The following is a 13,473-nucleotide window of genomic DNA, read 5'->3' on the forward strand; positions in this document are numbered from 1 at the left end:
CTGTTGATTCTTTTAATTTCTTTTCATATATGATTCAAGAATATCAACAGTTTTCTTTGATAACTTATTTTGTAATATGACACGTAGGCTTCTTTTTTGGTAGTCTAATGAATTTTAGATTACCTTTCCTGGATCTATTTTCCAGGTCAATTGTTTTTTCAGTGAAATATTTCATAGTTTCTTCTATTTTAAATGACTATTTATTTTGTCTTATAAAGTCATCAGTTTCTATATACCTAATTCTAATTTTAAAAGAATTATTTTCTTCCATGAACTTTTGATCTTCCTTTTCCACTTAGTCCACTTTACTTTTCCTAGAACTATTTTCTGTATCAAATTTTTTACCCTCTTTTTCCAGTTGAACAATTCTACTTTTAAAGAAACTATTTTTGTGCATCTTTTACCACGTGACCAATGTGCTTTTTCAATTCTTATTTTCTTTTTCCATTACTTTCATTTCTTTTCCCCATTTTTCATCCTCTTCTCTCATTTGATTTTTGAATTCCTTTTTGAATTCTAGCACCTGAGACCAATGCCCATTATTGTTTGAAGTATTGTATCTGGCTGCTTTCATACTCCAAACTCTTCCTGAGTCTGTGGCTTGCTCTTCTTTGTCTCTGTAGGCATTTTCAATGTTTAGATGTTTCTTTTGCTTTGGGGCATTTTCCAAGACTTTTTTTTTTATTTGACTTCTATCTCAAAGTTAGGCTTTGTTCTCAGGGTAGATAGGACAATCTCTTAAACTTCAGTTTTTCCTTGCTGCTCTCCTCTGCTGTAGTTCTGGTTTTCTGCAAGGTTCATTTCTTCCAATGTGGTATCATGGTCTGTGAACTGGACACTCTGAAAGCTGCTGATTGAGTCTTCTCTAGGGACTGCGGATGGCTTGCAGGGCTCAGAGAACTGGGAGCTACTTTGCCCTGGGGATAGAGACTTCACCACAGGCTTGAACTGACCAAGTGACCTTGGGGCCTCAATACAACCTTGTGCTAAGCCCTCATATTTCAAGGGGTGGGCATCCACTGAGCTAGTAATATAGGCTTAAGAAGGGTCCCCAGGCCTCAAAGTTGGCTTGTGCTTAGGTCTGGAACCCAGAGCAGTATGTGGGGGATGGATTGTTTGCACTCCTGGGCAGAGTTCCAGTTGCCCCTTTTCCCCAAAAATAGACCTTTTCTTACCAACTTTCAAGTTGTTTTCCTCAGGAGAGTCACCTTACTCTTACCCATGTTTGTTCTCTGACTCTAGTCATTTAAAAGCACATTTTAAGGATGCTTTGAGATTCTCAGGGTAGTTCCAGCTTTTGCTTCTGCTATGCCTCCTTCTTGGCTTCTCCTCCCCCATTAATACTTGATGACAAGAAATCCTTTCTAAAGACCAGACCCAGCCCAAAGGGGAAGGAGAGCCTTGGCAGGTAGAGGGTTCCCTTCAATGCCCATCTTCAAGGAAAAGCTGCTTGGAAAGAAACAGAGAATTTGTACAGAAAAATCAGGTCTAATTAGAGGGTGGACTAGATGACTCCAGAGATTACTTTTCTGGAATGTAAATCCGTAACACTGGTTTAAGTTTTCACCTTAAGCTATCTAAAACAGAGGAGAAACATTTTCAGGAGTAAGAAAGGAAAGTCCCAGCTTCCCATCACATAATTAAAAGACATTTTAATTATTAATTTAAATATTAATAATAATAATTAATTAAAAGACCTTTAAAAAAGCAGGCAAAAGGAGAACGCAGGGTAGAGATCAGCACTTTTGCTTTTTTTTTTTTATCACTGACAAAGGCTTAAAATCCTAGATATTTGACTTGGAATGAAGACAGTCCCTTAATGGCAGATTCAGAGTTAACAGAGGAAATGGTCCTTACCCACAGTCTGTAGATTCTGCACATTCTCCAGCATGACCTCCAGGTACAGCTCTTTCTGAGAGTGGTCCAACAGGCGCCACTCCTCCTGGGTGAAGTCCACAGCCACATCCTTGAGTGTTATGGACCCCTAAAACAGCAAAAGTCACACGATGTAGAGCTGAACCTTCAGAATTCATCTAGTACAACCCTCGTCCGCTGACTAGAAGAAACTGAAGCACACAAAGGATTTACCCAAACTCCTAATTTTGAAGAATGTCAGAGCCAGGAATCATGTTGGAAGAGTCAAACCTGGAGAAGTATCTTACTCTGAAATGCTTTTCCCTATGGAACCAGGGAGCTGGGAAGTGCTCTCTGAGTGAGGTGGGAGATTCTGCGGAGGAGAAAGAGGTGATCTGAAATTCCTCCTCATCCCAAGTGCCAGAATTGATCTGGTAACATTTTTTTGAAGAGATCTTGAGAAAGAAACATGTACTCTGTTTTCCAGGGGTAAAAACATGACCAATGATTAATGAGGAGAAAACAAAGAAAAAAGAATTCTTGACTTAATTTCCTAAAAGGCTGAAACACACTTATCTAGATGAAAGAATAAAGAGGCTTCTTCCACAGAGTTACATGGGACCAGACTCTGATTCTAGTTAAGTGAAGAAGTGCAGTCTCATGTTACATTGGGTAGGATGTGCCATAAGCAAAATATCCTGTGATTTATTTGTCATTGTTACTGGAATATATTCAGTCATTTTACATTTAGTTACACAGAAAAAAAGGATTAAATATGAGGAGGAAAGAAAGGGGCATTCGTCGTTTTAAAATATAACATTTTATTAACGGAGGTTGGCGATTGAGCTAATTTCAAAGAAAGACACTGAAAGTGTAATGGCTGGAATACTCAAGAGGCAGAATGTCTTCATTTTAAATAATTTATTAATTGATTGGTCATTTAATGTAATCAGTTGACTCTTGCACAGGTCTATTGTGTTTATCTCTCTTCTTCTGTCTCTTCTCCTTGTCTCTCTCTCACTTTTCAAAACCCTCCCCTGGCATCTCAGATTCAAAAGACCTCAACTCTTCCCTCATTACTTCATCAGAGAAGAAGTAAGTCCTTGTCCATACAAGGAAAGTGTCAGTCCTCACTTTCCCCAGTCTTGTGGCAGGCTTAGTCCACTGTCGGAAGTTCTGCTCTTAATCTTTTGAGTTGAACAAAAGAAGGGAGGTTCCCCTTAGTTTCATAACCTGGGATGAAGGGGACAGCAAATCTGGAGCTTTGACCTTGGTCAGGCTAAAGGGAAATTAATTCCACAAAAATTCAAATTTAATTTTCAAAAACAAAGGATCTAAGCCTCGCCGTGTAACTACGGAAACCTGGGGTCAAGAGAAGAAGCTAAGAGGCCGACTGAGGAATAACGGACAAGGCAGTGGCCAGATCGGACAATCACCCGCCTCTTGGCAGGGCTCTCCTACTTTCTCATGTGCTCCAGGGAAAACACAGGGCATAGTTGGTATTGGAAATCCTTCCATTTTAGCCCCGCCTGACCCATTCCTTGTTTTTCAGCCTGGAATGTCCTTGGCACATCCAGGGGGAGGAATAGTCCGAGGAAAGGCTAATAGTTTCCAAGAATGGGAAGACACAATTTTCCAGATACTCAACACAATCTAGCAAACTGAACCCTGCAGAGGCCATTTCGCTGCCTTCTATAGCCTTCTGGGGACTATTGCACCCCCCGGCAATGGCTTTTCCTATCCCTGTGACCTCAGTATATGAAACATCCTTCAACAGACACCTTCATGTCTTGAGAGGAACGGGCCTGAGCTGCAGTTCTTTGGGCCAGAACCAGCATTCCCTCTCCCACAACAATAGCAGGGGCAGAGAACACCCCTGGAGCCTCCTAGATCCCAGGGGTAGAATTGCTCCTGACACATCTGATGGGTATTCAGAGTTCAGACAGGAAAGAGAAAGCCCGGCACAAAGGGCAGCTGCCAGAAGCAGGGCAGCAAAAGCTCCTCATTCCAACAGAGCCAGAAGCTAGGCAGGAGGGTGTCAGGCCTGAAGGAAAGCAGAGAAACCTGGGCCCACAGGGAAGAATGCAGAGACCTCCATTTCGAGGGCGGTGGACAGTGTCTTTTATGGAACTTGTCTACTCTGGCTGGTTCCTGGCAGCCCCCAGTGCCCCACCTGCCTGCCTCTGACATCCTGAGATCTCGGCCGTCCTCCAGTGGCGCCCAAGGCCGGGACCTCAGGATCCTGCCAGCCTCTCCAGCCCAAGCTCTGCCCTCGGCTATCTGCAATGCCACTGGCACCAGTGAGCCCTCCTCCCAGGCCCCTGCAAGGCTGCCCCCCCCCACCCCGGCAGCTTCCCTCTCCCCTTATTCCCTTCCATACTCTGAATCTAGTGACACTGGGCTCTTGTTGCTCACACAAGACTCTCCAACTCCTGACCTTGCATTTTCCCAGCTTCTTCAGCCTCCACCCCAGCCTTCACTACTATCCCCACTGGATTCCTTCAGGTCTGGACGAAAGTCTCATCTTTGGCAACTGATCGACCCAGATTCATTCTTTGACTTCCTACAACTTAGCTCATACACACTGAAAGGAAAAGTGTTTTATTGCCTTTATACGACCGATCAGGAAGCCAGTGATCACAGCATCCTTTGGATAAGTCACCGCAATGACAATGGTAAGAGTTAGACGGGTTATTCCACTGCGGAGGAGACATCAAGCATGGCGTGGAGTCTTGGCCGCCATACTGGGAGGGAGGGAGTTTGGTGTATCCGAATATCGTGGCAGAACAAGAAGTGGGGGTAGAAGTCCAGAAGAGAAGCGGCGATTCCTCGCTCGTTTTATGGGAATGGGATTCGGTTTTCCAAGATGACTCTATTACAAAAGTGAATAATATGGAAATGGGTTTTGAGTGATGATATAGGGAGAATCCTGTGGAATCGCTTGTCAGCTCCCGGAGGGGGAAGGAGAAAGCAAGAATCGTGGAACTACGGGGAAAGTGTTTTTAATGTGAAAAAAAGTATGTTAAAGCAGTGAATGATACTGAAGACTTCTGCTGGAAGAACAGAAGCTTTAGGTCTGTGTCTTCATCTAGGAAAGCCGTGCAGAAGGAGCGGCTTCCCTGGGAACGGTCAGTCTACAGCCGGCCTGAGGAGATCGCACAGCCTCGGCCTGTCCAGGTACTGGGTGAGCCTTCGAAGATTTCTGCCCATGAGAAGCTCCCCAGAGAGGCTCCTGTGACGCGAGCAGCGTGATGGTGCTGCGGGATTCTCTTCTCTTAGCCTTGACCTGAACTCGGGACTCAGATCCAGGGTTCCAAACCTTTGTTACCTGGCATCCTCTGCCCCTTCTGCCTCGGGAATGACCGGCTCATTAGCACCGCTGGACGTCTCTCTGGGATCTTCGCTACGGGCCGGGTGGGCCGACATCTCCAGCTTTCACTGACCACGGGGAGAGTGTGGAATCTCGGCTCAGAATTGGGGTCCAGACATGTCTTGGTTTCTTTAGTCTGTCCATCTGAGGGGATGAAGGAAAGGATGCAGGACTCCGAGACCCCTGAGGGAAAGTTCGGGCATGCTCAGCGCCTTGTCTTTTAGGGGCCTGTTTTCTGGCTTTGAGCTGAGCCGTGGCCTCATAGGGTGGGGGTGGAGACGGCGATTTTGGGTTAAGTCTCGTCTTGTCCGTGTATGCTGGGGTTACTCTCCTCTTCTCCATCACTTCCAGGGAGCCAGGTGCAGGGTCAGAGGCAGAGGCCCGCGGGGCCTGGGCGGCCTTCGTCCAGACCTGGGGGCTTTCTATCCCTTTTCAGAAGAGAACATTCCTGGAGGGGTTCTGCTGGACCGCATCCAAGTGGGTGCAGCGCTCGTTATTCAGGAGCTCCAGAAATAATTTGCCTTTGAGGGAAGTTTAAAGCTGTTTTCATAAAACTGCCTCAAAAGCAGTCTGCAACGTTCGTAAACTCGCTAGTCCAAAGGATTAGCCTTACTTAGGAAAAAAATTCCGTTAAGGCCTCAGATTTGATAACGTGGAAATTGGTCAAATTATCTTAGCCACAGGCTCCATACATATATTCATAAATACTTTCCATTTTTTTAAAGGGTCAGCTAGCAATTCCGTTAGAAATCTGTTGTGTAGGGGGCAGCGGGGCAGCTCAGTGGATGGCGAGCCAGGCCAGCGATGGGAGGTCCTGGGTTCAAATCTGGCCTCAGACACTTCCTAGCTGGGTGACCGGGCAAGTCACTTCATCCCCACGGCCTAGCCCTGACCGCTCTTCTGCTTTAGAAGCAATACGCAGTATGGATTCTGAAGAAAAGAATTTTAAAAAAAGAAATCTGTTGTATATCCATTACAAAAATGACTAATGCTGAAGTAAATTTTAAGTGATGGCACACGATTCACCCAGTGGAACTTTTTGTCAGCTCCCAGAGGGGCAGGGAAAGGGGAGAGAACACGAACGAAGCAATGAAGGACTCCAAGTTAGGGATAGGCTGGTTTCAGAGTCCTTGAAACAAGGAAGGAGAAAGGCCTTGGGGGCTGAACTGAAAACACCCGCCCTTTCTTCCTTCTTGGACTTGGACTCCGCCGGAACTTCCACCAAGCTGGAGGAGGCTTTTGCCATCAGAGATTTTCCCAAGAGAGTCAAAATTTCGTGGAGAAATTCTGGACTTCTTGGTAGAGAAGTGATTTGGAAGAAACCGTTTTCCCGGAGTCCGTGTGCCGGAAATCTAAAGATTTTCATGTGTTGCTCTGGGTTACTTAGTGCAGCCAAACCCAGGCTTTTCCCTTTCTTGCGTTAATCAGGAAAGAGTCAGATGGTATGTGTGTGTGTGTGGTTCCATAGAGCAGAGAGCTGTAGGCTAGGCCCAGAGAAGAAACAGAAGGCTCTCCTTAAGCAGGAGACTTAGAAGTTGGGGGGAGGCAGTTTAAAGCGTGAGAGGGTCCTACCTATCAGCTTCCCTTTATAAGATAAACTTTATTTTTCGTAAGCCAAGGGTTGGGGAGTCCCCAGGCGGGTGGTACCATCTCAGCTCCCCATTACAGTACGCATGGACAAATATTTGTCAAATAAACTAAACTAAACTAGAAAGGACATCCTGGATCGACATTTTCAAAGAAGTGTCGTAAAGACCAGCCAAGAAACCTCCAAGAAATCCAGGTTATGGAGCCAAGAAGTCGGTAGTAAATGTCGGAGACACGAAACAGCTGTTTTGGTCAAATACTTCACTTCAAGTGATTAAGGCAGGAATAAGTTGAAATCCTGAGCTGAGTTCTTCGAAATGCCCTCCAACGTGGGCCAAAGGCCCCAAACTCAACCATCCGATTCAAGTTCTTCGACATGCCAAAGGACGGAGCCCGTCTTCCATAAAGAGACTCCTTTAAAGAGTCCCCCTCAAAAGAATGCAGATTAAGTTGCTCAAGATCAAGTTCAGTGATGTCACCCAGAAGCACCTTTTTGACAGACCCTGGGACCAAAACCCCTTTTCCCTTCCCCCTTCCCCAATAGCACCCCAATGAGACAAAGCTCCAGTAACACCTGGAAGAACATCAGGAATTATAAAGATTAAAATTAATGTGCAATAATAAAAATAATATATTTTAAGGGATTTTAAAAGATCATTAGAAATCAAGGACTAAAGAGGATTCAAAATAAAAACCACGTGCCCATGGCTGCTGAGCCATTTTCAAATTTTCCCCACCTTACCACCATCACTGCTGATGCTACATCATGCCAAAAAAAAAAGAGCAAGAGCCTCAACGCCCACGCCCTTTATCCTCCGTGTACAGGAAGTACGGAATGACAGGAAGTCAGTGGGCTCTTGGGATATGTAGTTCTTTTTTAGAGTAACTGATTTTCGATTATACAGACTCTGCTATCAGGCCTAATGACCCACCATCAGGCCTGAGAACTTCCAAGGTTCCCAACCCCCTTAGGGCCGTCCAACCAACTGGACACAAGTACCCCAACACTGACTGAGAAGAGGCAAGTTACCTTCTCCCAGACCCCCCATAGAAAGGTGCCCCCTTCTCCGCCCTGGTGGAGACCCTTAGCCATTTACAGGGTACCGGCTGCCCCCTCGCCCCTGCCTCCCTCTCAGCCCCCTGGCTGCATCCCAGCTCCAGTCACCCTCCAGGTGTGCCTCTTCCCTCCCCCCTCCCCTCCCTGCCCCCCCAGAAGACCTGCCGTACCTCCTCACTCTGGTCTCATTAGTCTGGGCTCGACCCCGTCAGCAAGTCTGACAAGAATGGGGTGACCTGGGGGGGGGAGGGGAGTGGTTCACTGCCTTCATATCTCTGTCCAGGACCCACGGAGGAGCCTCTAGAGACGTCACCGTGATCACAATTTCCAGGAGTGAGCCCCCCGCACGACCCTAACTGGGCAGCAGACATCCAGTAGAAGAGTAGCACGTGGGCTGCAGGGTTGGAGAGACGGAGGCTGCGCTTAGGATATTAAACCAATTTGGGGGCAGCTGGGTAGCTCAGTGCACGGAGAGCCAGCCCTAGAGACGGAGGGTCCTGGGTTCAGATCTGGCCTCAGACACTTCCCAGCTGCGTGACCCTGGGTAAGTCACTTGACCCCCCCTTGTCCAGCCCTTACTGCTCTTCTGCCCTGGGGCCGATACCGTGTTGATTGTAAGACACAAAGTAAGGATTAAAGATAAATACACAAAAACCAGCTCATGGCAGCAAAGCCTTCTGTGGGAGGAATCACGTCGGGGCCCTTCGAGCCTGGAAGAGTCAGGCCACCCTCGAGCTCCCGAGGACTGCGGCCAGGAGAGGCTCCTCTGCACGACTCGTCCATTCTCTCCTCTGACCTCGTGCTGGACTGATCAAAGGCTCCGACCCTGACCAAAGCCCTCTGCCCACCGCCCGCCGCCCTCCTCGGCACCCTGCAGCCTGGCATGACCCGCCAGACACCCGCAAACACCTGCTCTGGGGACCCTGACTGGGGGGGGCACCTGCAGCTGCCACCCACCACAGTGAAAATTTGGATCCTGAGCTCAGAAAAATGGCCCGGAGCCGTCTCTGACCCTCACAATGTCCTCCATGGAGGAACTGCAGGAACCCCCCAGGCGGGCACAGCCGGGGCTCACCCAGCTCAGGGGGCCGCCCTGTCAAGAGCCCTTGGATGGCCCCTTCCTGCCAGGCCCCGCCTCCCCGGCTCCCCCCCAGGCCTGCTCTCCTCGGCCAGCCCAGCCCCCTCCCCTGGCGCCGCTGTGCCCAGCTCGGGGCCAGCCCTGCCAGGCTCTTCCTCCTGTGGCCAGGGGGGAGGGGCGGTGAGCAGGGAAGGTGGTGAAGGAGAATTCTTTATCATCTATCCCGAGTTGACACTAACTTCAGTAGCTCCCGAGACTGCCGGCGGGATTCACTCCTTTGTCTGCCTTTTGGTTGAGTCAACAAAAGCCTGAACAAGTGAAGCCCTCAGAGAGTTCCCACCCTCAGAAGCCCATCAGCCGGGAGCCGTGATGAGGGTCGCCCCTCCTGAGCGAGAAGAGCTTCCCACAGACGCCGCCCCTGGGCTGTACTAGGCAGCCTGGACGCTGTGGGAGGGGAGAGGAAGTCACTGGAAAAGGTCCCGATTTCCGGGGCTAAAGAACGTCCTCCAGGAAGGGAGGCAGCTTAAGGAGGAAGGTTGGCCTCAGGAGTCACCCTCAGCTCAAGTCGCCATCTTGACGGGCCTCTAGGAGGGAGCTTGGGTCAGGCTAGCTGGCCGCCCTTTAGCTTGGGTGCCCTTAACTGGCTGCCCTTTAGCTTGGGTCAGGCTTAGCTGGCCGCCCTTTAGCTTGAGTCAGGCTTAGCTGGCCGCCCTTTAGCTTGGGTCAGGCTTAGCTGGCTGCCCTTTAGCTTGAGTCAGGCTTAACTGGCTTCCCTTTAGCTTGGGTCAGGCTTAGCTGGCCGCCCTTTAGCTTGAGTCAGGCTTAACTGGCTTCCCTTTAGCTTGGGTCAGGCTTAGCTGGCTGCCCTTTAGCTTGGGTCAGGCTTAGCTGGCCGCCCTTTAGCTTGGGTCAGGCTTAACTGGCTTCCCTTTAGCTTGGGTCAGGCTTAGCTGGCCGCCCTTTAGCTTGGGTCAGGCTTAGCTGGCCGCCCTTTAGCTTGGGTCAGGCTTAGCTGGCCGCCCTTTAGCTTGGGTCAGGCTTAGCTGGCTGCCCTTTAGCTTGGGTCAGGCTTAGCTGGCTGCCCTTTAGCTTGGGTCAGGCTTAACTGGCTTCCCTTTAGCTTGGGTCAGGCTTAGCTGGCCGCCCTTTAGCTTGGGTCAGGCTTAACTGGCTTCCCTTTAGCTTGAGTCAGGCTTAGCTGACCGCCCTTTAGCTTGAGTCAGGCTTAACTGGCTTCCCTTTAGCTTGGGTCAGGCTTAGCTGGCTGCCCTTTCCTGACTTCTGGAGAGAGTCTAATCCCAGCTGAAGGGTGGAGGTCCTGGCGGAGGCACGGGAGGATCTCGGAGAAACTAACGTCTTCTCTGCCCTTTTGTACTTCTCTGCTTTCACTCTTTCTACCTCTTTAGTGAATAAAAAGTATTAAAAGCCATTTTGACTCTGAGCAAAAGTACTTTGGATTGGAGACCACCAATGTGGGGAGAAGCTCAGGGCGCCCCAGAGGTCAGGACAGGGTATGGATGTGCCCAGAAGCTCCCGCCCCGCCCCGGCCCTCCCCCACTTCTCACTGTCCAATAAGGCCCAAAGCCTGGCGGGGGCTGAGCCACTGCCTGACCCGGGAAGCAGCCACCCCCCTCCCCCCACAGTCCTCCGGCCTAGAAGAGGAGCCTGGCTGGAGCCCTTCTCAGCAGCCCTTCCAGCCCTTTCCTTCGGCTAAAAAGGCTCCTTTTATCTCCCCCAAAACTCCTGCAGAAGCTCCCCTGGCAGGCCTGACTGACCCCAAGCCCAGGCCTGGAGCTGGGGGAACCCCGGCCATCCCCCGTGAGGGAGGTGAATGAAGGGATGGCAGCGCCTGGGTCCTTCTGCCTGGATCCTGGGCGGCTCATCCCGGCAGGAGCTCCAGAGGCCCGGAAACCCCAGAACCGGGTGGATGGGGCTCCCCTGGAGGACTGGCACAGACCCAGCTCTGAGCTCTGCAGGATCCCAGCCTGGCCTGGGGAGGGGCTGCACTCACCTGGGAGGGGGGCCTCGGGGTCCCGGGGGCCATTCCTCTGGCTGCGGGCTCTCTGCGGGGCCACCCTGGGGTGCTTCCGGGGGTGGCAGCCCCGAGGGGGGAGACGTGCTCTGTGCGCCTGGGGGGTAGAGGGGGAGGGCTCAGGGGGGGCTCCCAGGTCTCAGGGGAGACTCTCCCCCCCCATAGGAGGGAACCGGGAGCCCCGGGCTGGGAAGGAAGAAGCCCCGCCCCCTCTGCTAGCATTCTTGGCTTCCTTCCATTCAGGAGCTGCACTGGCTAGATTTGGGGTTACCGCGGAATGGGGGGGCATCAGGTGGGGGCGGGGGCGGGCTAGGCTGGCACTTCCTCAGGGCCCGAGATCGCCGCTTGTTCCCTGGCATGTGGGCGCGGGCAGCCCTGCTGCCCCCTGACAGGCTCCCCTGGTGAGTTCGGATGTGAACATCCCTTCTGGGGAAGAGCCCGGACCAGCCCCGCCCCCTCCTGTGACTGCCCCCCCCTCCCCCAGCTGCCTCCGGGCTCCCGTGGGGGGAGGGCAAAGCCGCCCCGACCTGACCCGGCACTTCCAGGTTTGTCCCTTTTCCGAGGTCCTTTAGAGGGATGGACAGCCCCTCCCCCACCACAAGCACTTACTTTGGGGATCAGGGCTCCGGCCCCGCCTCTCTTGCTGCACATGCGCACGCGGCCCTCACCCATTCCCAAGCGGACCCGCCCGAGTCTTTTCGGTCTCCAAGAGTTGGGGAGCAAAAAGTCTCAGCTGATAAAGCGGGGAGCCCGCGCCTGCGCACTGACTCCGTCCCCTCCCCCTCTCACCCAGAAATGGTCCAAGAAGCACACCTGTGCACCTTCCAGAGCTGAGACTAGCCACAGGAGATTCCCAGCATCCCTTGAGACTGCCACAGTGGGGAAGAGGCAAGACGGGCGAGAAGTCAGGAAAGGGCATTCTGGGAAATGGAGTCTTCTACAGTAAAGGGGGAGGCTTGCATGACGTCCTGACAAGGGCATTCTGGGAAATGGAGTTTTCCGGCCTGGGTCCCTGGGCTAAGCCTCCTGGTGGGGGAGGGGTCATATAGGAAATGTTCCCCAGCTGGGAGGCTGCAGCCTTCTCCCCTCCCCCCATTTCCCCTCCAGCCCTGCCCTGCTGCTGCTTCTTTCCACTGGAGGCTGCCTCAGGCTAGAGCCTGGCACACAGCAGGTGCCTAATAAGTGTCTACTGATTGACTGATCAGGGAATGGATCCAGCCTTCCCTAGGACCTGAGGGGGGGTGCCAGGATCCCCCTTCTGACAGAAAAGGAAACTGAGGCACAGGGCAGCAGCTGACCCTCCAGGCCCCTCCCACAGCTTCCCCTCCTCCACGGATCTTTCTGCTGCTCCTTCAGCTTTGGGGGGACCCCAGGGGCTCCCCAACAGAAGCGCCAACCCTCTCCCCAGAGGAGGCATCAGGTGACTCGGGGGCTGCCCTCCTGGGCCTGGAGCCCCCAAGATCTGGGCTCAGACCAGCTGGGGGAGCCCGGCCAAGGCCCTTCCCAGCCTTTGCCTCAGTTTCCCCATGGTGATATCCAGACAAAAAGAGCCTGAGCGGGGCTGGGGGGAAGCAGAGCTGCTCCCTCGGGCTCTCCTGGGCCTCTGGGCCGGCTGAGGAGGGTCTCCTTCAGCACCGCCCCAGCCCAGAGGCCCAAAGACCCTCCAGAGGCCTGGGGGGGGGCCCTGATGGACAGAGGACGGTCTGGGGGTGTCTGTGTGTCTGTCTGCAAGGCTGCTGGGCTCAGGCTGGTCAGGCCTGTCTGATCCTCCCCTTTGGGGCTTTCTGGGCAGAGGCTGGGCGGCTTTGCCATGTCCTTTTGCAGCTCATTTGTCAGGGGAGGAAACTGAGGCAGACAGAGTAAAGTGACTTGTCCAGGGTCTCTCAGGGACTGCCGCAGAGCAGGAGGGGGTCTGGGGCCTTGTCGGCTCCCTGGGAGAGGAAAGGGGGTGTCTGGGAGGAAGAGGAAGCCGGAATAATGGGTCCATGAAGGGATGCAGACACAGAGAGGTGCAGGAGGGAAGCAGACTGGGCCAAGGCCTCTCTGATCAACGTCTGCCTCCGTGGGAAGGCCAGGAAAGGAGGCCGAAGTCTGCAGAGACCCCGTCCTGGGCCCAGAGAGGAGGCTGGGGGGACTCTCTTGAGGGGAGGAAGAGGAGCTTCTGGCTCCGGCTGCTCGGAACCCTGTTGTTCCTGCCCCCCTCTGATCTTGGGGGGACCGTCCGGCCTCTGCAGCCTCCTCCAGGAATGAGGGTGACCGAAGAGCAGCACGAAGGGGTCCACAGGCTCAGGCGAGCCTCTCGGGGCACAGATTCCTCCTGGGAACCCCACAGCCGCCCAGGATCCCCCTAAAGGGGTTCTGGAGGGACGCCGAGGGGCGGCTTCATTCGGTTTCCTTCTGGCCTCTGTTTGTGTCCATAGAAACGAGCCCACCCAGAGGGCCGGGTCTTGGGTGCGGATCTCAGCGGTCTGCCCTTGGAGGCTCTTCCACTCTGT

At 52.4% G+C, this 13,473-nt stretch overlaps 1 protein-coding gene and 1 long non-coding RNA gene across 3 annotated transcripts in view; both read right to left on the bottom strand.

Moving 5' to 3' along the window:
• The window catches only part of LOC103106820 (zinc finger protein 420-like), a 33,977-nt gene extending 21,954 nt beyond the window's left edge, over positions 1-12,023 (bottom strand). The window contains exons 1-3 of one of the 2 annotated variants that reach the window (XM_056825443.1): positions 11,768-12,023; positions 10,958-11,075; positions 1,858-1,984 (exon numbers count right to left, since the gene is read on the bottom strand). In XM_056825443.1, coding sequence (XP_056681421.1) covers positions 1,858-1,984; positions 10,958-10,990 — 160 coding nt within the window. In that variant the 5' untranslated portion in view covers positions 10,991-11,075; positions 11,768-12,023. The remainder of the gene's footprint in view (positions 1-1,857; positions 1,985-10,957; positions 11,076-11,767) is intronic. The other variant, XM_056825442.1, reaches the window with a different exon arrangement.
• LOC130458797 (uncharacterized) lies at positions 4,435-10,948 on the bottom strand. Its single transcript, XR_008918176.1, has 2 exons — positions 8,039-10,948; positions 4,435-6,154 (listed from the first exon to the last, which is right to left on the bottom strand). It is a non-coding gene; the product is annotated as an uncharacterized LOC130458797 (long non-coding RNA).
• Positions 12,024-13,473: the final 1,450 nt, after the last annotated feature.

This window comes from Monodelphis domestica, chromosome 4 (genome assembly GCF_027887165.1).
Source record: "Monodelphis domestica isolate mMonDom1 chromosome 4, mMonDom1.pri, whole genome shotgun sequence".
NCBI classification, from domain to species: Eukaryota; Metazoa; Chordata; class Mammalia; order Didelphimorphia; family Didelphidae; genus Monodelphis; species Monodelphis domestica.